This window comes from Thalia democratica, chromosome 4, assembly GCF_965202585.1.
Source record: "Thalia democratica chromosome 4, ktThaDemo2.hap1.1, whole genome shotgun sequence".
In the NCBI taxonomy this organism is placed as follows: domain Eukaryota; kingdom Metazoa; phylum Chordata; class Thaliacea; order Salpida; family Salpidae; genus Thalia; species Thalia democratica.
The window spans coordinates 44,334,591-44,362,555 of NC_139168.1; the positions used below are offsets into that span (position 1 = coordinate 44,334,591).

At 25.5% G+C, this 27,965-nt stretch overlaps 1 protein-coding gene across 1 annotated transcript; it reads right to left on the bottom strand.

The window, feature by feature from the left end:
* Positions 1-27,526, bottom strand: LOC145834761 (serine/threonine-protein kinase BRSK2-like). The gene is made up of 18 exons (XM_082942271.1): positions 27,395-27,526; positions 25,059-25,153; positions 20,737-20,822; positions 20,471-20,611; positions 17,695-17,845; positions 12,826-12,894; positions 12,589-12,735; positions 6,107-6,342; positions 5,680-5,780; positions 4,805-5,129; positions 4,090-4,156; positions 3,818-4,025; positions 3,658-3,697; positions 3,271-3,460; positions 3,054-3,179; positions 2,254-2,350; positions 1,520-1,606; positions 1-504 (listed from the first exon to the last, which is right to left on the bottom strand). The coding sequence occupies exons 1-18, from the start codon at positions 27,477-27,479 to the stop codon at positions 335-337; spliced, it is 2,421 nt and encodes an 806-aa protein (XP_082798397.1). The 5' UTR covers positions 27,480-27,526; the 3' UTR covers positions 1-334.
* Between the last annotated feature and the right edge of the window lie 439 nt (positions 27,527-27,965).

The following is a 27,965-nucleotide window of genomic DNA, read 5'->3' on the forward strand; positions in this document are numbered from 1 at the left end:
AAAACAATAATATTGCAATAATTACGATCAACAAAAATATACACTACTGTCACCATGCTTTAAAAACACCAAATTTTTCTAGTCCACCAAGCTTTCTTTAACTACAATACAAATTAATTTTAATAAAAACTCAATAGATAATAAACAAATATATTATAAATAACTCATGCTTTATCGTTTATATAAACTTCGATACCATTGCTATGCTGCTAATAACTACAAATAAATATTTTTTTTATACTAATTGCAATAAATTAATATTATAAAAGAAAAAATATTAAAAGGTTAAATATTTATGATTTTCAACTATCATTTTCATTTTAAATCATTTTGATTAGTTGTTGTTACTGATTGCATGATGGCGGTGTTTGCTACGATTTTGGGATCCTCGTTGCGATGAACGCTTGTTTGTTTTGCTACTTGTTTCCTTGCTGTTCGTTGTAACTGAAGATGTTGTTTTCTTGTAAAGTTGCTCCATTTCTCTTGTGAACTGCGATATTTCTCCTGTATTTTTTATTTATTTTAGTTGCTTTAAGACTAAAGGGTGATTTAAATAAATTGTTTAGACTTTTATGAATAATTTAAACTAGTTTTAGTTTTTAGTGACTTTAAAATGAAATACCTAGTATAAAAATGTTATTATGAATAAATAAAATAACACTATATTATTTTTAATTGTTCAGCTAGTTTCATCTTCAGAACAACTCCGCAGTACGGACTACAGATAAATCTTTAGCTTTAATCAACTAAGTAAATTTTAAACTTTATATTATCTATAAAAAAAAACTGAGCAAACTTTAGTTCTTACCATGGAAAGCTGCATTAAAAGGCTTACAAAACTAATTTTGGTCTACAATATTTTAATTATAATTTGTAATCATACAATTATCTTCTTAAATTTCTCTTATAATTAGAAATTAATTCACATATGATAAATAAAAAAAAATGCCAACAGATTTCAAACTACTAGCTATTCTTGATAAATCTACTCATTTCCCTTCGCAAAGTTATGCAGCTTATTTATGGTAAACATTCATCTATTATTACATTTAAAGATACTTCATTATTTATAAATAAAAGAAACGATAAATTAAGGAGTTATATTTATACTTGAACAGCAATATAACTCTACCACTAATGCTGATAGAAATGTTGTTTTTTTTTGTGATCAAGGTCAAAAAAACTTTAGACTGCAGTTTAAATATTTTTTAAAACAATTCTTGTCATTTAAATTTAAGAATACTTACTGTCTAAAATAAAATTAAACTATTTTATTACTTCGACTAAAAGTAGCTCTATAATGTCATTAGAATGAGAATAAAAAAATGACACTAACTTAATATTAATGTACTGTGGGTAAAAATCAAAACATTACCACGTAATTAAATAGTTTGTTTTTAAGATTAACACTTGGCTAAAACACTGTCAGACGATGTCTAGATGTTTAAACGACTAAGAGTTTTTAATTGTTTAGATTTTACCCATAAACACAAGTAAAGTTCACAACAAAGCAACATACCAGCAGGTTTGTTGACAGGTATGTATGGTTGAGCTGTCAATTTTATTTGTATCAGTTCTAACACACGTCTAAACCTTCTATTGTTTCCTGTCATTTTGAATTTATATTAGAATAAAATAAAACTGCATGTCTAAAGCAGAGTTCGATTATTTTAAAAAGTTTAATCATTTGTCTTACTGTTTTGTAAAACAAGTAAAACTTTGTATGACATTGCTTTAAAATTGTTCTTTTGGATTTTTAAATATAAAAAAGTTCTAAACTATATAACTATCATAAAGTAAAAGTCGATAAAACTCTACATCATAACTTTTATCAAAGCATTCTTTTTTTTAATGTTGTGTTTTTAGATGCAAAATAAAAACTTTTTGATTAATAACGGCTAAAGAATTATTTAAAAATATTTAAATAATTAAAATAAAGACAGGCTAAAAAAGTTATTGTATGACCATTATGATAAAAGTGATTTTTGAAACTTTAATAATAATTATTACATTTTTGTTTACATAAAATTTATTTTTTATCAAATTTTATTAATACTTTTTTCTTAATATTAATGTTATATTATAAATACATATATATATATATATTATTAATACTACTATACTTCATAAAAATTCTTAAAGATAACAGATTTTATAAATTTCTATTATGTTTACATAGAAGGGACCTTAAAACTTGACATTACAATCATACACTTTATCTTGTAAATAATTAGTTTTTAAGTAAAAGCTAACCTGATAGTATTTGAAATGCCACATGATAATTACCAAAAGAGGATCTCCTTGTGGATGAGGAATCATTTATTAAATTTGTTTTGCTCCCAGAAGAGACCTAAAAATGAAAAACTTAAATATACATATTACTTACAAAAATAATTTATGTGAATGATAAAACAAAACTCAACTATAGTAAATGTTTACTTAAAAAATTGAATTGAAAATATTCCATATTTTAAAGAATTTAGTAAAACTAAATAATTTGAGTACATGAAACCAGAAAATAATACAAGATTCCGGCCTGAGAAGTACAACATTTAAGAAGAAAGATAAAGACGTCGATCGAGACGTGAAAATTTAATTGAAACTCATAAATGGCACAAGAATTATATTCCGATAAGTTTTCAATATTATCAAATGATAAAAAAAACTATTATTTCAAAATTTGGGAAGTAGTTTACATTTTTAGCCTCAAATCTGATTTATGTAAGCAGAAAAGCCTATTTACATAACCATTTTATTTTAATCTTAAAATTTGTGATGATTTATTGTTTCAATCATACAGAAATGTAATTAACTCAATCTAGCTAGAACTAATCAGCTCAAGTTTCTAAATTACACTATTTCTGTTAGTTAAAAAATTTATATAGAAATTTTGCTTCGTTTTAACCTTTTTTAAGTTGAAAATTAATATTCCACAGATAGTAACAATGAAGAGCAGTAGAAAAAAAATCATTAATGTTACTTTTAAGCTTTTATTTCAACTGTTTTATTTTCAAATAACTTGACTATGAGTAGCTAAATTTAATATACTTTACCTGTATAATGTCAGCACGGAACTTTACAACTTTTCCAGTGAAAATCATTCCATGCTGAGTTCCTTGCACTTTGTATTCACATCTAAAGCTGGTTGGAGTGACCAGTTCATGCGTCAAATTGGCTATCTGTTAACAAAAGTTCACATAGATTATCTCTTTTAATGTACATACTACCACAGTTAAAACTTTCAGCTATTTAATACATAAGTGTACTTACTGTTAAAAAGGCGTGTATGAGATCAGCTTTGACGTTGTTCAAAGTTCGTTTGTTCATGACGAGGGTCAGAGGTATGACGTCATCTTGCTTTGAAGCTCGGGAGAAGAAAGATGAGGAAGAAGAAGAGCCGGACGAAGATGTGGAAGAAGATCGAGACGTGAACTTTCCAAACCAAGAGTGGTCAGGTGGTCTTGAATAGTCAGTTTTTAAAAATTTCAAAACAACAATAAAAAGAGAGAATATAACTTAAGTTTAAAAAAATTTGTATTTTTAATGAATTTTAAAGTTTTCTTAATCGATTAAAGTTTTAATTATAACAGAGTTGATTACAAGTTTTGAAAATCAGTAGGCAGCTTGAATAGCTTAATGTATAATAAATCAACTTACTCTCCCAAAGACTGGTTTGACGACGAATCACTGGCAGGAACTGTTTCAATTTTTTTTAATCAGACAAAATTTTACACTCAGAAAATAATAAAACATTAAATATTTAATTAATTCAAAAAAAACAAAATTTATTTCGTTAGTTGCTGAAAACCATAAAAACCTTGTACTTTTCTTCTGTGGAAACGAGGTGATCCGAAAAAGCTGTTTTTGATAATATTCAGTCGATTTCGCCAAGGTGAAGAGCTTGTTGATGACGATATGTTGTTGCCACAACTGGTTTGTGACGTCACACTCAATGGGGTGACTTTTTTATCATTCGTAGCGCAAGAGGAAGTGTTTCTTTTGGAAGGGGAAATAACATGATGACCCTACAAACATTGTGTTTTATAAAATCTTAAATAAAAAATGTTAAAATCTGGTGTTTGAGCTTACCCGCTTTTCATGGTTACTAGAACTTGAGATAATTCTATTATCGTGTTCTGAAGATAAACTTCTTGTCCTGAAAAAAAACCAAAAAATAACATTTGTTTAAGTATATCTATTTCAACTAAAACTAAAGTTATAGCTCTAACATTACTCAGTTTTCTTTTCACCTTATAGTAAAGTGGTCGACTGTGTTGTATAAGTAAGATTATGAATTTTCGTAGAAAAAATGCTCGCGGGCCGCACTATATAGCAAAAACTTCGCCGAGGACCAAAATTGTTTGAAAAATTGTAATAATCATTTAAAAATTACTATTTTAAACCATAAATGTGAAAAATTAAAAAGTAAAAAGCATTAGTAATTACTAATTCGCTAGCTAAAAGCCTAATTACTACTAATATTTTTTTGAAAAGTATGTTATTATTTATCAAATTTATTTGTAAAGTACATCACACGCCGCAAGTTTTGCTTTGTGGGTCGCAGTTTGCTGACCCCTATTATAGAGTAAATAAGTAGTGACACGACTGACTAATAAACGTTTAAAAAAGTTTAATCTGCTAAAATTTTATAAGCATTTGTAAACATACTATAACCATTTGCGTCGTTTACTGAATAAATGCAAACAAAAATAGATCGTACAGTAATTCAGTTAAATACTGTTAGCTATGTGTTTACAGGAACATTTATTTAGCCTAGTTTCTTACTTTTATTGTTAAAACGAACCTATGAGATTGCTTGTTGCCTCTTATCATTGAATACGAGTTCGTAACTGAATTAGTGGAAGATGCGTTGTGGAGCATTTCAACCGAAGAAGCACCCTGACGACTCTTTCTTCCACTTGATGAATTTCCCTGTAACTCGCTAGTGCTAGCGCTTGTCGTGTGTTGTTTCCCTTTTTGACATTTACCCTGGTGTGAATTGTATGGGGCGCAAGAAGATGAATCATCCGGCTGGAACATAGATGAGGTTGTCACGGTAACGAGGTCGCCACTGCTGCTGGATAGAGAAGATCTTGAGGAAGTTGAGTCGACTCGCTTTCGCGGTGCATCTGTAGATTGTCATTCGTTTAAAGTACAATGCTAAACATTCTGATGTAAAGTTTCTAACGTAACTGAAATTAAAGGCATCAAACTTAAACTTGTCTAATATTACTATAAGTTTTTAATACTTACATTATTAATAACTTGTTTAAGTAATATGTTTAAATGTACATTTATTGTTGTACTAACAAAATATAAAAAAATTATATCATAATTTATACTAACCTTTTAAGGATTACAAAATAAAATAACTTAATCAAATATGAAGTACTATGTAAATATTATTTTAAGCATATCATAACTATAAAAATATAAAAGTTATGTGAAATTTCAATTATACTAAATTAAATACTTTTATATGAGGTTATAATATAAAATATAAGGACAAGAATATATTCAAGGTAAAACTAATTTAAATTTACAAAAAAAACCTAAAGTGACTACAAATTGGTTTTAGAAATATAAATAGAACACATACTAGAACATAAATTTACATTTTAGATTAAAACTAAGCAAAGTAATTTTTGTATCAAATTTAACATAATATAAAGTAATAACCGGGATGTTTGCAAGGTAAGCTATCAGCATCATCGTCAAAACTTGGACATCTTTTCTTCCGCTTAAGTAACATGTAATACACAACCTTCTCAGTATTTTGTCTTGAAAAAAATTAAATAATTATCTAAAATCGTAAAAAAATATATATTAGTAAACTAAGATTTTTTTAATAGATAAGGAACTATGTAGCAGTTTAATTTTATTTAAAAAATAAAGACTGATCGTAAACATCCTACTGTAGTAGACCATTAAAATATACGAGTTCTTGGTGAATTTACAAGCTAAAATCTAAAGTATTTGACATTTTTTAGATTTAAATACTCCATGATAAATTTTACACAAAATAATTAGTAATAAAACAGTTTAGAACATTAATTACAAAAATACTTGTATTTCATTTTACTCTCAATAAAAACTTAAAACCCACTCTTTGGACAAAAGATTGTTGAGCAGCTTGGTTTTGTCGCGGAAGCACCCGAGAGACACCATGGACGCGATGACGTCAGGGTCAGCGTCTTCCTCGCCAGTCAGCTTGTCACACACCGACATCGCCATTGTGCTGACACGAGTTTGCTCACCTAGCAACGAGCCCTTGTTTGGTGACGCCAGGTTGTTGCTAGATGTCAGGGCCATCATCCACCGGTGACTCAGCACTTGTTGTAACTGTTTGATTTACTATTATTTTTATTAAGTTTGACAAATTAGTACAAACCCCATATCTTAAAATGCATGTGTTTACTTAAGTTAATAAACCAGCACAGCATACAATGACTGTCACATAAACTTTATTAAATTTTGTTCAGATGATCTTTTTACACAACTTATTGATTCTCCAACACCTAAAGACGGTAACATTCTTTATTCACTGCTTTGTAATTGTACTGGTTTGGTTATAGTTAAGTTTCATTCGGTTCATTCTCCTTTGACCGATGCTAATGACCACAGCGTTATTTCGTTTGGCATTAGTGTTAATAGGGGTACAAAGCAAACTTCTCGGTCACTCTACCCAGATTTTTACAGAGCAAACTTTGATGATATCAATAAATTTTTGTCGAAAATAAATTGGAAAGTTAAATATAACAATTCAAAATACTTACAAGAATTTTATGATGAATTCATAAAGACAATAAACTTTTCAATCAAACAATTTGAGTCTTTAACTAAACATCACAGAAAATCAAAAACATATCCTTTTGGTATAAAAAAAACTGTTGAGAGAAAAACTGAAACTCTATAAACAATATAAATCAGACAAGCAGATGATACAGAAATACAAAAAAGCTTCAAATCAATATCAAAAAGCAGTTAAAAGTTTTGTAATGGAACATGAAAAAAGTTTTCTCCAGAACAGTAATGCAAAAAAAATTTACTGCTATGTAAACTCTAAGCTAAAGATAGCACCTGCTTTTTCTGTTTTGCAAGACGAAAACAATTTACCAATACTATCAGATTTTGATAAAGCCTCTTTTTTTAATAGAGCCTTTCAAAAGGTAGTTGTTAAGGATGATGTAAACAAAACCTTATTTTAACTTATTTTTAAACAAAAAAAATTTTAACCTTATTGTTAAAGGATGCCTAGAAATGGAGTATTTTTTTATAAGCAATGATGAAATAGTTAATTCTATCAACCATTTAACAGATAAAACAATAAGAACACCAAATAATATTCCTTCGTTTTTTATTAAACGTACTATTTTTCTATAATTTTTCCAATATCACTAATCGTAAATTGTTCCTTGGTTACATCTTCTGTACCAAAACAATGGAAAATTTCATATGTAATACCTATACACAAGAAGAGAAGCAAGTTTAACCATTTAAATTGCAGACCAATTTTTTTGACAAGTAGCTTTTGCAAAATATTTGAACATATTATTTCTATAAAAATACTTGATCATCTTTTTTTTAAATAACCTTACTTCACCAAAACAATTTGGTTTTCTCCCTAACCGAACATACTGTTTTCAATTATTAGATTGCTTACACTCTTGGTTGGTGTCTTTTTTAAGCAGTAAATCTACTAAAGTAATCTATACAGATATCAAAAAAGCTTTTGATTCTGTCTCCAATGTTAAATTAATTAAAGCATTATCGCAATACAAAATTTATAGCAGTCTAGTAAGTTGGTTCAAAGAGTTTCTAAATGATAGAACTCAAAAAGTAGTAATTATCAACACATTTTCAGAATTTTTACCTATTTTTAGTGGAGTCCCTCGAGATGGGGTTATTGGCTCACTACTATTTATTATTCACATAAATGATATAGGTTCAGAAGTTGATGTTAGCAGCAACATTAACCTCTTCGCAGATGACACAAAAAAAAATTAGCCAATCAAACACAACTTTACAGAATTCCTTAGATAAAATTTACAATTGGCTAAAGGAAAGAAAATTAAACTTAAACCCTAGTAAATTTCAAGTTCTAAATATGCAAAAAAAAAACACTACTATCTCTACTTTTTACTTTAAAATAAACCATACAAATTTATCTACAACTAAAGTGTTTAAAGATCTCGAAATTTTTGTTGCTGAAAATCTAAAATGGAACCACCATATCAATCATCTTTACCGAACTGCATCTTGTTGACTACACCTTTTTAAGTTTTAAAGAGCATTAAATCTACGGATATAAACATCCTTAAAAAATTGTCTCTCACATACATTCGTCCTAAATTGGAATATAACACACCAATCTGGTCTCCATACTTAAAAAATATATTAATCATATAGAATCTGTTCAAAGAAAATATACCAGATTAATCGTCAACCGCTGCAATATCTTTTATACGTCTTACCTTGATAGATTAACAAAACTTAAAATTAAATATTTAGAATATGGGCGACTTGAATTTGACCTCATACTGTTTTTAAACTAGTTAACGGTGAAACCACAATTAATATACAATCAATTTTTGACCTTATAGAACAGGGGTCGGCAAACTGCGGCCCGCGGGCCAAATACGGCCCGCAAAAGATAAATCTGCGGCCCGCGAGCACGTTATTTTTTTGAATGGAATGCGGCCCGCGAAAGAAAATTTTGCGGCCCGCGACCACGTAAATGTGGCCCGCTGAGCAAAAATATATTTTAAGTTAAATTTGTTTGATTGTTTTAGTTTCTGTATAATACTTTAAAACAATTAAAAAACTTTACTGAGTTAGCTTAAAATGTGACAAAGACAGGTTAGCATAGCACCAAGTTTTTTTCTCAATTTTATAATAAATTTCTTCTTACAACAGCAAATTATTTTCTAAAAAAAAGAGTGTAAAAATTGCGTTGAATTAGTAAGATAGTTATATAATATCTATTTGTAAAAACTAAATGCAAGTGTTTTCCGTTTTGTACAAAAGTAAGCACAGTAATTAACTAAAATGTTATTTCTTTACAGTTTAGTTTTTTAACACGTTTTTTGTACCTAATTTTCTATTACAGATGTTTTGTTACTAAATGTTATATACTAGTGTGCAAAAAAACATTAAAAATAACATAATAACATTAACAAGAAATAAGGTTAATTTTATTTGGGTTTTGACACCTTTGATTTTTTAGAAGATTTCGTTGCATTTTAAATTAATTCCTATGCACACCAATGAACAAAGATGCTTATATTACAAACCACTTTTTACTTAATACATAACGAGATAAAATTTAGTTTAAGCATAATTTTCTGACATTATTGTTTCTATATGTAATATCTAAGTGTGTACAGACACATTTAAAACAATATATATGACATAAATTAAAAAATTTTTGTTAGGTATACTTTTTGAGTTTTTAAACAATGTTTTTTGACAAAATAAGTTAATTTTTATGCGTTGTATACTAATATAAAAAGTTGCTGTTTTTCGTAACTACCTATTTAATACAAACTAGATTGAGAAATGGTAATTTATTAAGTTTGTACATTTTTAATCAAAATAGTTCAAATTCGATCAAATAAATAAATGAAAATTGTCACACACTCAGACTATGACTATTTGAAGACTTCAAATCTCAGGCGAGTTTAGTCATTTTTCAGTTTTTTGCTTGAATTGCTTTTTGTATGCTAAAATATCAAGCTAGTTTTGGTCACTCGAACTAGCTTTTTTTTGCTTTAAAGATTGGTAAATTAAATTCATGATGTATGTTATGTTCAATGCACAGTGTTGGTTTAAATTAAAATATATTTTAAATTTTAAGTTTTGCAGCTGATATAATTTGAATTATTTTTTATATTAATTGTATACATATAAGTCTGAACAATTACCGTTGCCAAAAATCCCAGAAAAGCTTGGAATTTGACAATTTATACTCAAAATAATCTGTAGAGGCCTTGAATTTGAGAACTATCGAAAAAAAACCTTGAATTTTAAACAATTTTCACATTCTAAGTAATGAAATTTCGATTTGACACAAAAATGTACCATATAAATTTTTTTATTCAAAAACACATTTAAAGTAGCGTAACAGTATTTTTTAAAATTTTCTATATTATTTAAGACGTTGTTTTAAACTTTGACTTAATTATATACTAAAAATAGAAGCAAAATGTTGTACTTTTAAAAACTTTATATTGGTGCATTGCACTTTTGCTTTTAAAATGTCTTTACTTATTGTTGTGCTTTGTATTGGAACTAAACCTAAAAACTCTTCTAAAATGTCAAAATTAGTAAAACACTTGTAATAAAAATTCTAAAACGAACAATATTTGTTGTATCAGTTCTAACATCTTAACAGATTGATTTAAGTCCTTATTTGGTTTATGCGGCTTTATAATCTTCAGACATTTCCTAAACACGACTTCTTGTTGATATTGAAGAAATAAACAAAAATATTTTACTAACCCCACACAAACTATTTTAACAAGTTTTCAACTCTAAACGGTATCTTTTTTTAGTAACTAATTTTGCTACATTATAACTTGCCTTAATAGTTTTTTCTGATCAGTCTGTAGTTACCGAAAATAATCATGTGAATTGTTGAAACTGACATAAGCGATTTTTTTTTCGTATCTCGCAATAACTCGAAACTAACGTATTATTGTTCTTGTAGCTCGTCTTATAACTTACATTTGCTCTTTTTAAATACAAAATTTTAGTGCAGATAAAGAATTGCTATAATGCTCAATAAAAAATAGGTTAATAATTGTTTATACATTTGTTAAAAATGTTTAAAAACTTAATTAACCATTGAAGCTGAATTAAAAATTTTCTTTATTTTGTGAACTTGACCTTAAACAGGGTTGCCAAACAAAAAGGCTAGTTTAAAAAAAATTAAAATTCAGACTAGGTTAAAGCTGTTTAACATTTTTTTATAAAACTTAGGGGTATCTGAAACTTTTATTTCAAACACTTTGAATAAATCTTCCATTTCTCAGAATAGTTTTTATGACTGTAGTGTAGTTAACTAATTGTAATTTTTTGTCTATTTACATATTGTGCTTTTTTATAAAATGATATATTAGTTATGTATCTAAGCTTGATTAACAGAAAGTTTTTAGCTATTTTATCTTTTAGTAAACTTTTGATATAATTCAGACATGTTTGCTTTTAAAGTGGCAACCGTGTAAAAGACTTATTAATTACTTATAAGGTATTTTATTAAAGTATTCTAACATTAAATATGTTAAAAAATTTGATTTAGTTTATCTAGAGTACGAATAGGTATTAATTTTATTTTATTAACTAATTACTGAATTTTATAAAGAATGCAAACTATTTAAGACGTAAAAACTATTTTCAAAAGTTAACTTTTTTTTTGATATGAAAAAGTGGTTCATATATAAAAAATGTACAAAAGTGACCCATAAATGTTTTTCAAGCTTAGTTTTTATAGAGAGTTAGGTTGTAAGTAAAAAATAAAAATATTTTATCAAGTTTAACTTATTATTTGTTTAAGAAAGTACATATTTTATTACAACTTAAGTATATTAAACAATGTAAATTCTACTCAAATAGATATTTATATATTAAATAGGCATTCTATGTGTAGCTAAAAGTCATTTAAAGTAATAAAGTGATTAAAGTAAAACTATCTCTGGTGTGACCAAAACTAAAGCCAAAAGATTATTCAAATATCACTAAAACTAAAACTGTGGCCCGCGAAGATTTTGAAAACTTGAAATTTGGCCCGCCAGCACCAACTATTATAGAACTAATTACTTACTGAGAGGAAATACCAAAAAATTTACATGTAGAGATAATTTTAATAATGAGGTTTGGAAAAATTATTTTTTTATCGGTCAGTGTAAATATGGAATAAACTTACAAATGATTTAATTTCTTGAAAAAAAGTTAAAGAATTTCGATCAAAGTTAAAAAAGTTTGATTTAAATAAAATGTTTGTTACTAAAATTAACAATTAATTTTTTTATCAACTGTTGATTTAATTTTGAGATTTAACTTAATCCATAGCTCTATTTTTAAAGCAGCGCCTTTCCTCTATTAATCATTAATGATGAGTCTTTTTTTAATATGTTAAATGATTATTTATCTGGCCAGTCTATTTTAATGTGATTGAGGCTGTAGTTTTTTATTTTTTGTTAGTCAATGCATCTAGACTTTTCATGATTGATCGTTTTACATCAAAGCGTTAATAAGTATAAGTTTGTGGTTAAAAAATTTGCTTTTTATGTTAGTATATAAATTTATGTATATACTATATTGAAATATGTTTTCATTTTTGTTTTAAACAATGAACTTTTTGTGTTATTTTTTATTTTTGATTTATTTCGTTATGTGTCTTTCTGTTTAAGTGGCCTGGGTTTTGATGTCTAGGTCCATCATATGGACAATAAACTTGAAAAAATAATAAGATTTGTAGATATAGCTTAGAACAAATAAGAAATTTTATATAACTTTATTCTTTTTGTTGGCACTCAGACTAAAAAATTCGAAACAAGCAATTATAAGTAACTTTTACAAAAAACTAACTGTAAGCCTTCGTTCGGGATTAACTTCTATCATGCCTCTGAGCAAGTTCTGTGCATCTGGAGGTACAAAATGGGGAATAGTGAAATTTCCTCGCTTTACTTTTTCAAGCAAATTTCTCAAATTGTCATCGTCAAAAGGCAAAGCTCCCTTTTATTAAAAAGTTTTTAAATAAAGCAAACAATTTGTATTAAAACTTTTACAACACTAGTTTTATTATAAAAATAAGTATAAACTGACTACAAGAAGTGCGAACAAAATAACTCCGCAACTCCACACATCGGCCCTCCGCCCATCATACTTTTCTCCCTGTTGCAAAACATTAGAATAATAAACATTAGTTTTCATTGATAATAAAAATAACAGTTTACACAGTTATTTTGTAACCTTATTTACGTAACGTCGTTTCGCTGAAACACAGCTTTTTAGACATAAAAAAAGTAGAAAAAAGTATACGTTATCAGCAATACGACATAAAGTTAATATAGTAAAAAAAAATTGTCTAAACTTTATATCCTCGTATGTTTAAAAGTAAATAAATAAATGAATAAAGACAAAGCTTTTATCAAAAGTAAAATACTCTTTTCATGGTTTAATGAAAAGATTGGAAACTTTTTAAACTCTCTACTTATTTCCAAGTCATGTAAAATTTAATATGGTTCTATACAATATAAGTAGTTGGAATCTTAACTTTGAATTTAAAACTATTCAAAATTATGTTAATAAATCTTTTAAACTCGTTAACTTCGAAAAAAAGACCAAATTTTACTGAATAGATTTAAAACTTTAACTAAATTAAAATAAAATGTAACAAGTACCTTAAAAAATATTTTTTTACAGTAAAATTTAAATTATAAAAGCTAGAGAATAAAAATCTTTAACAAAAGTTTTTAAAAATTCTTCTAATTAAAAAAATAATGACCATCAATTGCAAAATTCGAAAAAATCTTAGATTATAATAAGGCTGGACAAAATATAATAATAAACAAAAGTATAAAATTGTTTTTCTAATTAGAACTTAATTGGAAAAATTCAGAACTATAAGGTTTTATAAAAGTAATTCTACTAAAAAGCATAGTATAACTATTTTGTTCTTAAATTGAATGTAAACAAACTTTATTGTTTAAAATATATAAACTTTTGAAAACATTTAGGACATAAGGGAGTTAAGGAATTTTTTAACTAAAAGTAACATTGGTTTATTTATATTAAAGCTAAATTATAAACTATAAGTCAGTTTTTAGAGAAAAAAAAACAAAAAAAATTGAGATATAGCCATTTTCGTAAAAATTTTCAGATACAAATGTATAGACCACAACTTTTTAAATGTAAATTTAATCGGAAACTTAAAAATTCAATAAAATCTAGCTTCTCTTTTATTTTTTAAGCTTTTGACCTCAAATATTCAGGAAATGTTCCTTGAATTACAAAAAAAATCTATTATAACAAAAAAAAAATGACCAAAAGAAGAAAAAAATCAATATCTATTTAATAAGAAAAAAACGTTACTCAAAACTTTTTTAAGTCTTACAACAGGATTCTTCATTATTAAGTTAAATTAAACGAGAGAAAGTTTACTTAAAAACTGTAGAAGTTATATTTTTAATGAAATATATTTTTCTGTCTTAACTTCGCCCTTCCAAAAGGATCCTATTGAACTCTTTAATTTTGTCCCCTCACACCTCAAAAACTAATTTACAGTATAAGAAACGGCAAAAAGCGACTTTTAGCCAAGTTAACGTTCTTTAAAATAAGATCAACATGTAAAAGAGTGCCTTACCCCCATATGCCCTTAATTATACAACTGGTGTGTAACTCGATAATCAAAAGGTCTTTATAAACACCAGGTCCTTTGACCAAAATTTTTAATGTTTGTTTCTTTATCGTTTTCAATAAACAATATTGCAATCTCCAGGTTATATAATAAATCTCTCAGTATTGAAAGTTGATTTTACATATTGAACAAATAATTATCTTTAAATGTAGGTCTTATATACCTGCACCTAAATAGAAAAGGCAGACCTAAAAAAATTAACTACATATAGCTTCAACTAAAAAAATCATTTTATAGAATTACTAAAATTTTTGTTGCTTCTTTACGCAAATAAGTAGCTGAGAAAAAGTTTTATGCGTTTTTATTCAACCATAAACTTAAAATGGTATCTCTAATAGGTGTTTTGAATAATTTCAACAAAATTAATAAAAATTTCAAAATTTAGAATAAACATATACTTTATTTAGAGATTGATACTACTTAAAAAAAGATATACACAAACTTTAAAACTTTATGAGGTGTAAAACAACTAGTGTTTGACTAACATCTCAAACAACCAATAAATGTATTTTAGTTAAATAAAAATAGGTAAATATACAACTGAAAAAAAAACAACTTTATAACATGCTTATTACTAAATAAACTTTATAAAAGTAGTACAATGCATAAAATATAGACTTTTATACATTCAAATAAATAGGCTATAAAAACATTTTACCAACATAAGAACTGAGAAAAATATACTTAATTTTGCTTGTAATCTCTTTCAGTTTATAATTTAATTTATAATTATTATTTTTAAGCTCATTTCATTATTTAATCAATGATGAATTACATCAAGCTACTAATGGGGATTGGCAACGTACGACCCATGGGCCTTATCCGGTTCACGGAGTGAAAATGACCGACTGGTGATTATGTAAATCTGGTCCGCTAAACTAAAATTTGAGAATTAAACTACATATTCTGGGATTTAAAATGAAGAGAATAAAAACAAAGTTTTAGTTAAAATATACATAAAATTTGAAAAAAAAACGTCATATAGAATTATTGTTATGTCGAAATGAATTTAATAATTGAGTAATTTCCGTGAACTAAATTAAACTGCTTATTTCCACATCTAGCCCGCCGACTAAACTTGTTGCCCGCCCCTTAACTAAACGATTAATATTATATTGGGATCAAAACGAAAGATTAAAAAAATTTAATTTATACTTTTTATTATTATCAATGAATAGTCATAACAAAATTAATAGATAACGTACATTTATTCTCCAAAGTTTTATCTACAGCAATTACTGTATCTTTTACAATATTTTTTGTAGCTTATTTTTTACAAATTCAATTTAAATCGTCGTAATAATATAAGCTACCAGCTTAATAGCTCAACGAAGTTAGTTAAAATAGTTTTTGTAAGGGTCTTAAGTTGAAGAGTTTAACAGGTTTTGAAAGCCTATTATGTAAAATAAAAGTACTTAAGTAAAACTATAAAACATAGTTTTAAATGATATTTATTTTTCAATTAAGTTGCCGTTTTTTGAAAATTTTAGTCCTGAAATTATAACTGTTTTGTAATTTTTTCACTAAAACTTTATTAGATGTATTGAAGATAAAACTTTAAAAATTTGAGATAAAATTTTTAAAGAAGTTATATTTTTATTGATATGTTCTTCTTTAAGAAAATTTATGTTGTAAAAAATGCCCTCCATACGTTTGCATTAAAACCTTATTCAAACCTTGCATAATTCCAAACTTTTTTTTCTTTGAATCTGGTAAAATTAGTTAATATTTTTTTGCTATCATAATAATAACTATATTTTTAGTAAAATTTTTAAATTTTTTTAATTGAAATTATTTTTCGAGATATGATTTAAAAAATTATAAATACATTAATACAAGTCTATTTCTAGTAATTATGAATTTTTCTTTAATGATATATATTTTTATATTTCTATTAACCCTATAACTACGTTGGTTAACCCTTAGAGAATAACCATTTTTATTCTAAATTATAAGTCATCTTTATATTTAATTCCGTAAAAATGTTTATAAGAACTTGAATCGTCGGAATTTAAGTGGTCGTAATTTAAACTGTCATGTAACCCTTAAAACCTGACTAATACTTAGCACAAAATACTAACTTGGTTGAAATCACATCTATACTCTGAATAAAAATTTTATTTATCAAAAAAGTAAAAATTGTCGCAGGTATGATATAATATTAGGAAGTCTAACGATATTTTGGTCGGAAATATAGTAATAAAATCTAAATAATCTTTACTACACAACTTTGTTGGCCAGTTTAATTGAATTTTCAGAATTGTAGTTTATAACTTAAGGTGTATTTCTAAGACCTAGTATCTAAACAACTGGAATTTAATTGTATTTATACTATGATATGGCAATAATAACATTGTTATGAAAAATTGAGCATATTTGAACAAAAATACTAAAACAAGTATGTCATCAACAATGAAATAATATAAGAATTTTTCATTATTTTTAGCTATAGGACTATACGTATATTATGACTAAATACCTAAACTTGTAATGAAAAACCAGACTAACAAAAAGTCTAATTCTAAATGAAGTTTAAAATTCAATTTAAAAATAAATTGTACAAAACTATATAACTACAGATTTGAAATGAATTAGTTAAATGTTCTTTAAATTGGTTTAATATTAGTTTTCAGTTTAAATACTAAGTTTAAAACTTCAAAAATATTTTTTTGGTATTACATTAGTTACTTATGACATTCTTTGACAATATACTTTTACATTTTGTATATTATTCAATATTTTTTAACCAAATTATATTTAAGTCAAAAGAAAATGTAAACTTTTTTCTTTAAGACTTATATCAGTAAAACAAAAAATATATACATCGTTATTATGTTATTATTTATATAGAGAGGCTCTCAATAAGAAATTGTAGGTAAGAATGTATGTTTAAAAAATAAAATAACGTTTCATATGAAACAGTTATTTCACAAAAACATGGTTTTAGTTTAAAAAAATATGTACCTGAAAATAACAACATATTTTTAGATATTGCAAAGACTCTAAAATAAAACAACTGTAAAATTTAAAAACAATGAAAACACTTTACTAAAAATAATGAAGTACTGTAAAAAAAAATTACTTTAGTGTATTAACTTAATTTTGTTAATTGACTAGCATGTGGTTCTTGATAAAAATTCATACAACATGCACAAAACATTGTAACTCACAGTTGACTAAGGAAACAGTAATATTAGAAATGTTAAATGTTTTATTACAAACAATAAAGACCCACATGTATCGAGCAACATAAACGTTAAGTGCATTGTAATTACCCTAATAACTTCAGGACAAGCGTAGTGAGGCGAGCCACAAGAAGTCTCAAGCAAATTTCCACATGGCTGCAGTGAGGCCATACCGAAATCGGCCACTTTTATGTTGTTTTTTTCGTCAAGCAATAAGTTTTCAGGCTTTAAATCTCGATGACTAACGTTGAATTTGATTGTAGAATCCAAAGGTATCAGAGAGTATCAGAAAAAAATTAACACCAGTTTATATATTAAAAAAATAAAATTTTAATTGAAGTAAAATGCAATAAAAATAATACTAAACTTAGCTAACAACTCTTAAAAGTTTATTAATAAACTTAATTACTAAACGAAGTAATTTTTGTACAAGTACTCATTTCAAACCGCTGACTTTACGTTTTATGATATGCGCATAAATTTAAAGCAACAAATCAACAATTTTAGAATTTCAATAAGAAGATTTGCGTCAAATTAACTGCTTTTTATGTTAACAAAAACATAAAATTTTCTTTAAACATCAAGGTTTCCCTAAATTTGGGTTAACTTCTGCTGTTACCTTTTCTCATGTAGTTTTATGAAATAAATTAAAGGTTAGCCCGATACTGTTTCTAAAAACTTTAAAAAAACGGCTTTATAAAGTTTTCTAGAAAATTGCACAAAATGAATAAAACTACAATAGTTGCAGTCTATAAAAACAAATTGAAAAATTGTATGACTGTCCCATAATATACTCTGATTGCAACTAACTGGACGAGCTAATAAATATCAACTTATAAAATTAAGGTACTTTTAAAAATAGATAAAATGAAAAACAAAACATTGATTTTTCTAACTCACAAAGTGATTTAAGGGCATAGGGATGTCCAAATTTTTTTTTTAATTACTGAAAATAATATTGGCTTTAAATGCATATAAATATGAAAGCTTTAAGTACAAACTACAAGCACGTTTTTATAGAATTAAAAATCTCATTTAATTTTTAAGATATTGTAATTTTTGTAAAAAGTTTCTGATACAAACGTATGGACTGCAAATTTTTTGGAATCAATTTTCTCGGAAATTGAAAAAAAAACACTAAAAATCTATCTACACCTACATTTTTTGAGCTAGAGACCTCAAACTTTGAATGATGCGATATTGAAAAATAAAAATTTTAGATATAAAAAATAAACAAAAATAGGTCGTTTTTTTACTTTTTTTTTAATTAAAAAAAATCCTACACTCAATCTTTTTCAAATTTAATAATGGACTTTCTGTGAAAATTTGAAGAAAAATGGTTAAAAAGTGAAGGAGATATAGATTTTTAATGAAATAGTCTTGTTTCGCGTCTTTGGTTTGCGCCTTCCATTAGTAACCTATTGAGGTCACCGACTTTGATCACTTATATGTAAGAAATTACTTAAATTTTTTAAGCGGTTAAGAATTTCTGATAGTTCCGATAAAACTCTACAAAATAAGATCAACTTGTAAAAATCAAGGTGGAGCCCCTATGCCTTTAAACACTGCAAGATAATTTGACATTTTATGTCATTAGTCAATAAATATATTGGCATGACTTAACCTATTTTATAATGGCAACCTAGTTTACAAACTGATAAACAGATTTTTTCAATAAGTTAATTAAAACTAATATCTTAAAAATAATAAAACTCTTAAAACCATGGTTGCCACTCATCAAGCTGAGAAAAATTTCCTGACTTTTCCTGACTTTTTACCAAAATTTTCCTGACTTTTCTATTTCAAACTCTTAAATTAAACTTATTCTAAAATACATAATCTAACACTTGAAACTATATAAAGCTTTCAATCTAATTTTAATACAGGTTAAAAACAACAGTTTTTTGCTGAATTCTATCATCAAACTTCCAGTACATCACTTAAACCATCTGTGTATGATTAAGATTATGTATAATCTGCTTGTTCAAGTAGGGTACTTGTTCAATATGTTAATGGAAAATTTTTGCAGTTTTATAAAGGATATTTTACTAATTTATACCAGATGAAGAAGGCATTGGAAATAAAATTAAATATTTTTGTAAATTTCTAGAAAAATTTTGGAATTTTTTTCTGACTTTAATAGATTTTTAATTAATTTTCACCATTTAAAGGCTTTGGAAAACAAGGAATTTTGTAAATTTAAACTGACAAAATCTGACTTTTTTTTAAATTTAATCAAATTTTCTGACTTATCCTGACTTTTTTTCAAAACCCCCTATTTTTTCCTGACTTTTCCTGACTTTTGTAATTTTTTTAAATTTTTCCTGACTTTTCCTGATTTCCTGACCGAGTGGCAACCCTGTAAAACAATAATTAAAACATAATTTATATTGTGTATACAAAGTATAATGTATACATATATAGTTTAAAAAAAACTCAGTTCATCTATTAAGTCAAGTATGATATTGAAATATTTCTTTAAAGTACTAGTTATGCATTTTAAGATTTTGCTAGCAAACCACATTTTGTTTCTATTTACATAGACCTTACCTAAAATTTATTTAAATAAAAAAAGTTAAACTTCTTAAAAAATAACAATAAAATAACATGTCACTACGCAGAATTATATTTATCAAGTGTATTATCTAATTTAGCGGGTAGTACCTTCTTAAGGTTACCATCTATTAGTAAATATTAATTCATTAAAAAAAAAGTTAATTAGTTTACAAATAAAAGCTAAAAAGCATTAATTTCTTCAAAAACCGAATCATGTTAAAACTTAATTACATCAACAATTAAAAAACCAATACAAATAAAACTTTAATTTACAAAACTTAGTTTACATTGTAGAGTAAAAAAATCTTACCAGACATTGTGGTGATGACAAAAATGAACAGCAGATACTATTTGTTTAAAAAACTGTCTTGCTTCCCTTGATGTAAGTCTGCCCTTTCTAACAAGATAATCAAACAATTCTCCACCAGAAATCAACTCCAAAATAAGATATCTGCAAGTAAATCTATAAATCAAACTAAAAAATTGAGTCAAACTTTAAATTTATTATAACAAAATTTTTCAAGAGTTATAGTGCAACTAACCCTCAAATAGAACTACATACATATATAAACTAACAGGTACTTTTTGTTTTCATATACATCATATAGACCCAATATATGAGGGTGATCGATAAGCTTCATAATTGCTATTTCTCTTTCCACCTAAAATAACATCTAAATTAAAAAAACTTCTAGAGACTAACAAATTATTTTAAAAACTAACATATTATAAAAATAACTTATCTTTTTAAACTTCAGTTTTTTTAAGTTTTTTTTTCATATTTTAATTGTGTGAAAATATTAGAACTATAAAAGACAATGGGATAGTTCAAATTTACTGAAACAGAACAAAACTAATTAGCTTTATTTCTATGCAAAATCTGCAAAAAAAAAGACAATTTATCCTATTTAAAGCTAGTTTATACCTAAGGCTCACAGTTATTATAAATGCAGTTATATGCTTTATTTGTTTATATGTTTATTTTACTTGTAATGTAGTTATTGAACTATTGTTTTATGTAAATTTTTAAATTATATTTTTATAGTTGTATTGCAAAGGTATAGTAAGGTGGTAAAATACTTTCTTTTCAGTCATAATTTTATAATAATAGTCATGCTTTTAAACGTTTTTCAGGGCTCCTGCGCAATTTTTTCTTAATTAGCCTGATATTTTTTCAAAGTAAGGAAATCCCCTTTAGAAGTCATTTTGGGTATCAGGTAATATTAATTAGTAAACTTAAAAAATACAAATATACAATACTTTTAAAGATGTTAAAAAGTTAAAAAAGTTAGTTTTAAACATCTATCAATCGCAGGAACCGCTAATTTCCAACCCGCAATCAAATCCCACCCGATCAAATCCGAGAATCGCTTACCCATGAAGGGTATAAGGGTTAACAGTAGTAGCAAAGAAAAATAAAATAAAAACAAAACAAAAATATTAAAAAATAAAGGAATAAAAGAAGAAAACTAAAAAAAAATTGGGTGGGAATTGTCAGTATACCATCAATCGCTTACCCAGCAACTTGAATATTTTAAACTGTTCATTGTAATTTCTGCTTTAATGAATTGTTATCTTTATCAAATTTTGGGGCTTGGTTGCATCTACTACACATCACACATATACAGGATTCGTGTCAAATAATCCTTGAATTCGTCAAGTATAAGTTACATTACTGGTCAAGAAGTTTTTATTAAAACAGATATCTGAATAAGTCTGTAAATGAAAAACAAAATCTAATTAAATACATCTCTAAAAACTTTATCTTATTGTTAAAACATCATTATTTTTAAAACAACTACTCAAACTAAAAAACAGTTTAAGCTTATCATGATATTACATAAATTATTTCAAAAAAGCCTTTTAAACGAATAAATAAAATTAAATTATTAAACATATAATCTTAACTCTAAAAACTATCATATCATTAAAATCACAATTTAAAAAATAACTACTTGAACTAAAAAACAGTTTAAGCTTATTATGATACTACATAAACTATTCAAAAAAAAGCTTTATAAACGAATGTATTTAAAAAAAAATTATATTACACATAATTTAAACTCTAACTCTTATCTTAAATGTCTATAAACCAAAATTAAACTTAAAACAAACATTTTTAGATAGACATTGGCTTGTTTAAAAAAAGTTCTGATTATTTTGTCATTTTTTTCATTTTTGTGAGCAACTCAAATTTTTTACCTAAACTTACGAATTTACGCTAGGCTTTTCACGCTTACTCATAACAAAATAAAGAAGATTCTTAAATTCTTTTAGAGATTCAACAAAAGGTCTTAAGCATTTGTTTTTACAAATACTGACTGATATTGCCTTTAATAACTAAATTTTTATTTAGAAATAAATTCACACCTTAATAATATTTAAAAAAAAATTATTCTCAATTCAGAAGTTTTTAAGCATTTGAAGTACATAAACTAAATTCTAAAACTACTAAGCGAAAAAACTGAAAAAAACTGGTACTTTGCAATTTTTTTCAAAAAAACTGATTTAGCTTGATGCGCACGAACCCAAAATTTTTAATTATTAAAGTAACTTATAAAACATTAGCAACTTAAGTTAGAAAAATTAATAGATTCCTCATGTAAGAAGCAAACCAAAAAGGTAAGATAGGACTAAGTAACTAAATATATTCTACAATTTTTGAGCAATAGTTTATAACTTTATCAGTCTAATATTTAACAAATATAACAAATAAAATTTTTAAAATTGACCTTTTTTTCAGAATTAAACAAAAAAATGCTTTTTTTATTGCTCATTAAAAAAACAACTTTTTTTTTTTGGTTATCAAAATTTTATTTTATGAATGTTTATTTTATGTATATTTATAAAATATTTGTTATCAATCATCAGTTTGTTACATAAAATACTAACTAACTGCTTAATTAGAAAGAACTCAATTATTTACTTAAACAAAAAACATTTTGATTCTAAAATTATGCTAGATAAACTTTTGTGTATATATCACAGTTTCACTATAGAAGTGTCCTTGCTACAGATCATCAATACTAAAAAGCTTACAAAATCTGCTTGTTCAAGTAGGGTTACTTGTTAAATATTTTAATAGAAAAATTTTGCAGTTTTATAAAGGATATTTTACTAATTTATACCAGATAAAGGCATTGGAAATTAAATCATTTTGTAAATTTCTAGGAAAACTTTGTAATTTTTTTCAGACTTTAAAGGATTTTTAACTAATTTTTACCTTTTAAGGCTTTGGAAAATAAGGAATTTTGTAAATTTAAACTGAAAAAATCTAACTTTTTTCTTAAATTTTACCAAATTTCCTGACTTTTTTTAAAACCTCCCATTTTTTCCTGACTTTTGTCATTTTTAAAAATTTCTCCCGACTTTTCCTGATTTCCTGACCATGTGGCAACCCTGTATTATAGATTTTTCTAAATATAGCAAGTTGCACTTTCTAAAAATACGAGGTCTTAAGCACAAAAAATAACAGAAATATAAATTTTAGGTAACTTTAAAGTTTCTAAGAAATTGGTGTGAAAAATCATTAGCTGTATAGGTTTGTATTGGAAACTATAACAAAAATATCTATATCTTAAAAAATACCTGTTTTTTTTTTCCAAGCTTTTTAAGATTCAATTTAAAAGACGTTGTTAAATTTTGTAAAAAAAAACCGTTGCACCCCTCTAAGCTCTTTATAAGCTTGAAGTTAAACTTTAACTTGCAAACACTTTGTATAGTATTCAACTTTTAATTATCTAAGCAATAAATAATTAATAGAATCACTTACAAACATATTTTCAAGTGGATCTAGTAGCAGAGCACAGTAGCCATTTTTTAGACCTTTTAAGTTTGCGCTTATGTAGTTTACATGCTAGTTCACAAAAAACTCTAAATTATGGCAACTATGGAGCATGTAGAAGTATTTACCTAGTTTTAGTTATGTTTTGTGTTACAGACTTTATCATTCTTGTAATTAGTTTGTGAATAGACTCAACCAAGAAAGATATATTTATTTATTATAAAGTCTTATTCAATATATTTGAAGTTTCAAGATGGTTAGATGAATGACGTGTGGTTTCGTTCTTCAAAGCTGAAAAGTTCGAACCGGTGAAGCAATTAAGTTTTTAAATGCTTGTATTCAGCAATTTAGTGAAGAAAAGTAAAGATTAAGTCTCAATTTTTTTTGTTACAGTTTGTTTGTTTTAGTTGTAGTTTGTTAACAAATCATTTATCAGTGAACTAAGTTAATCGTAATTTTTGAAATGTTTTTGTCTTTTTAAGTTTAATTTCGTTGAATTTTAGACCTGAAAAATGCGTTTAAGTTGTAACAAACTGTTTAAAAAAAAAAAAAAATTGTTTTGCTAGGTAAATTTTCTGTTTTATCTCCTTGTAGATAAAATCTGGGGGGAGACGTAGAAGTATTTACCTAGTTTTAGTTATGTTTTGTGTTACAGACTTTATCATTCTTGTAATTAGTTTGTGAATAAACTCAACCAAGAAAGATATATCTATTTAGAGCAGAGTACTAGTAAAATACAAATTAAATCACAACATTACCCTAAGTTAATAGTACCCTTATACTCTTACTTTTTTTTTAATTAACATATTTTTAAATTAATAATGTAGAATGTTTTTACATACTGAAACATAAGATACTTTTATTTATACAGAACATTTTGAAAAAATAAAAACTACTTAGTTACAAATAAAACATACTTACTCACTTAATACTTGTAACTGGTTCTATAATTATTAATCTAAACTAATATAATATATATAATTTATTACTTTATCAAAAAAATAAAAATAAAATTCATTAGTATTACAATTTTGAACTTTTATTTTCTCAAAGATATTTACAATAAAAGCTATACAATTATGCTTATAACTTTATATAACACAATCAAACTAACTTTGTTTAGGATATTTTGACTCAGTTTTTCTCTGTTAACCATCTTAATGGCAACTTTTTTTCCACTTCTGCAGTGCACTCCCATTTTTACTAAACCTAGAACAATTATTATATTTATTTAATAGTTTTTATATTTAAATCAGCTTGTTATAAAATTTAAAAGACAAGTGATCGAAAACAATTAACTTACAATAATGTTTTATTTAAATAAAAGTTTTGTTCTAAAAAATGATACTAGAAAAATGCTTTAAGGGCATAGGAGGTAAATCACTTTTTTCACAATCTGATCTTTTTTATAGAGTTTTAAATAAACTACAAGATGCTTTTTACAGATTCAATATATAAGTTCAAAATATTTTTTTTGATATAGCATTTCAAAGTAGTCAAAGGCAACAATAGGTTCCTTTTGGGAGGCGCAGATTATAATTGTTTAATAAGTGTCGGGCAATCACCAATGTGACAGTGTGTACATTGGCAGAACATCCCAGAGATTCCATATTAGAAGAGACATGTTTCGAAATCCCTTAGAAGTTAGATGGACACAGGTTTGAAAAAACCATCTAACAGATCATTGGCGATTGCCAAACACTTATTAAACAATTCTGAGTGTGCAAAGAATTATAGTGATAGTAATTTTTCAATTATAAGTAAAGCTCGTAATGATTATCATCTAAGTGTTTTAGAATCTTTATTTATAAAAACATTGAAACCTAATTTGTGCAAGCAAAAATACGTTTATAATTCTAATCTTTATAAGTTGTTATGAATTTTATTTTATTTTGATTTTGTTGCTTATTTTATTGTTTGTTTTGTTAGTTAAATTACTGATAAATTATTTATAAATATGTAGCTATGAATTGTGAACGTCTAATTAATTTTTCTCGATTATGCTAATTAGTGTTAATTGATTGTTTTTTCTGATGAAACCCCTAACTATTTATTTCTCAAAATTTAATCTTAAAATTAGTTGCTAACATAAGTAGTTGATAAGAGTTAGCCAAAATTGATTTTACTTGTTTTATTTGTTTGATTAAAAATGTTTTTAAATGATTCATGTCTTAAAAATTTGTGTAATTATGTACATATATATAGTTTTACTTTTGCTTTTCTTGTTTATGATATATTTTGATCTGTTTAAATTTATTACAAATTAAGAAAACTAAACCCAACTAAATTAGCTTGAAGCAAAATAAGGTCGCCTACACGAACAGTTAAAAACATCTTTTAACTATTATTTTTCTTATGCAATTAATAAAACTTTTTCTTCAAAATGCATAATTTTTTAATAACAACATACAGTTGAATACAGTGTATAATGAATCTAAGCTTCTGTACTAAAACTTTGTAACATTAAACCCCATAATATCTTTCACATTTAATAAGCTGTAAAATTCTATAAAAGTTCCTGATGAACAAATGTTTTTCTGAGGATCATATGCAACAGAATATGTGAAGCATATGTAAAAAACTATATTTTGTTATACAACTAAATAAATATTTAACTTCCTATTTTTTGTCAAGCACTAATGACCAATATTTTATAATAAGATTTCAAATAAATAAACAAAAAACAATATATATTAAACCATTAAAATAATATACAATTAGTTGTGTTTTATAATGTAAAGGCAAAAAAGCCAGCCTGAGAGACAAAAAATTACCCTGTATGTACCCAAAACCTGAAAATTATAATTTTAACAATTTTTTTTTTTTCAATTAATCTTAAATACCTAAAAATACAAAAATTTATATTTAGGCTTAACAAAACCATAGATTTTAAAGCAAAATAAAAGAAAAATGTCAAAACATAAAAAATGATAACAATTATTATGGATCGATTAACATGTTTTTATCAATCTAATTAAGAAAACATATGCAAATAAAGTTCAAATTACCTTTAAATTTTTAATTAAAATCCTTTTAATTTTTTAAAGTAACAAGTAAGGGTTTAAAAATTTTTTTTTAAATCCTTACAACATAGGTCAAAAAATTGTAAAAGTATTGACTACTAAGATTTTTTGCTCTTTGTTGTTTTATAGAGTTTCTGTTACATTGGGAGCTTTTATTACAAATTTAGTATCATTACATTTTTAATTATTGACATTTTATTAGATTTTACCAAATAACTTTTTTTCAAATCAAGATCATGTCTAATCTAGATTCCAACAAAAAAAGCCTGATATGGTAGATCACTATTTAAAACTGATAATTGTCAAGTATTTTTTTTTAATTATTGAACATATGTAATACATATTGTATAAATTGTTACACACTAAATAAGATCTCATATACAAATTATTATTTTTTTCTCTAAAAATGAAAAACAAATGAACTAACCAGTTTGACCTTTTCCAAGTGTTTTTTCAAGTCTATAGGGCCCAACATATTGAGCAGCAGATGAGGATGTTGACTGTGACAACATTTTTAAAGGCAATTTAAAAAATTCATTTCAAATAAATTAATTTTTTTTGTAGCTGCAATAAAACATACCTAGTAAATATAAAGTTAAATCTTATTTAAAGGTTAAATTTTGAAGAAAAAAAAACTTTGGTTCACCAATTTCAATAATAAAGATGAATCTACTTGAAAATAAAAGAAACTACCATTAATGAATATTAATTTTAAGTGAAGTGTAAGCTAGATTTTTAATAAGTACTTTATTTAAAATACTGAAACTGGTATATTTTTTACAGATAAACACCAAAAAACAATGATAAACTCAAAATGTTTATAAATAAAAAATATTTTTTTCATAAGTAAAAAAAATAATTAAAACATTTTGTAGTACTACTTATCATAAAGTACATTGTATATATTCTTTAAATTTAACATTAAACTTATGGCTTTTAAGAAAGTTAGTTAAGGCCATATGGGGGGTCCACTTTGTTTTTTACAACTTGATCTTATT

What these genes read in the sequence shown, in the direction of transcription:
- LOC145834761 (XM_082942271.1), bottom strand. Translation starts at nt 27,479, where the DNA reads ATGTTGTCACAGTCAACATCCTCATCTGCTGCTCAATATGTTGGGCCC. An exon ending in TGTCATCACCACAATGTCTG is followed by an intron (nt 17,846 to 20,470) that starts GTAAGATTTTTT and finishes ATTCAACGTTAG; the next exon opens with TCATCGAGATTTAAAGCCTG. An exon ending in CTTACCTTGCAAACATCCCG is followed by an intron (nt 5,130 to 5,679) that starts GTTATTACTTTA and finishes GACAATCTACAG; the next exon opens with ATGCACCGCGAAAGCGAGTC.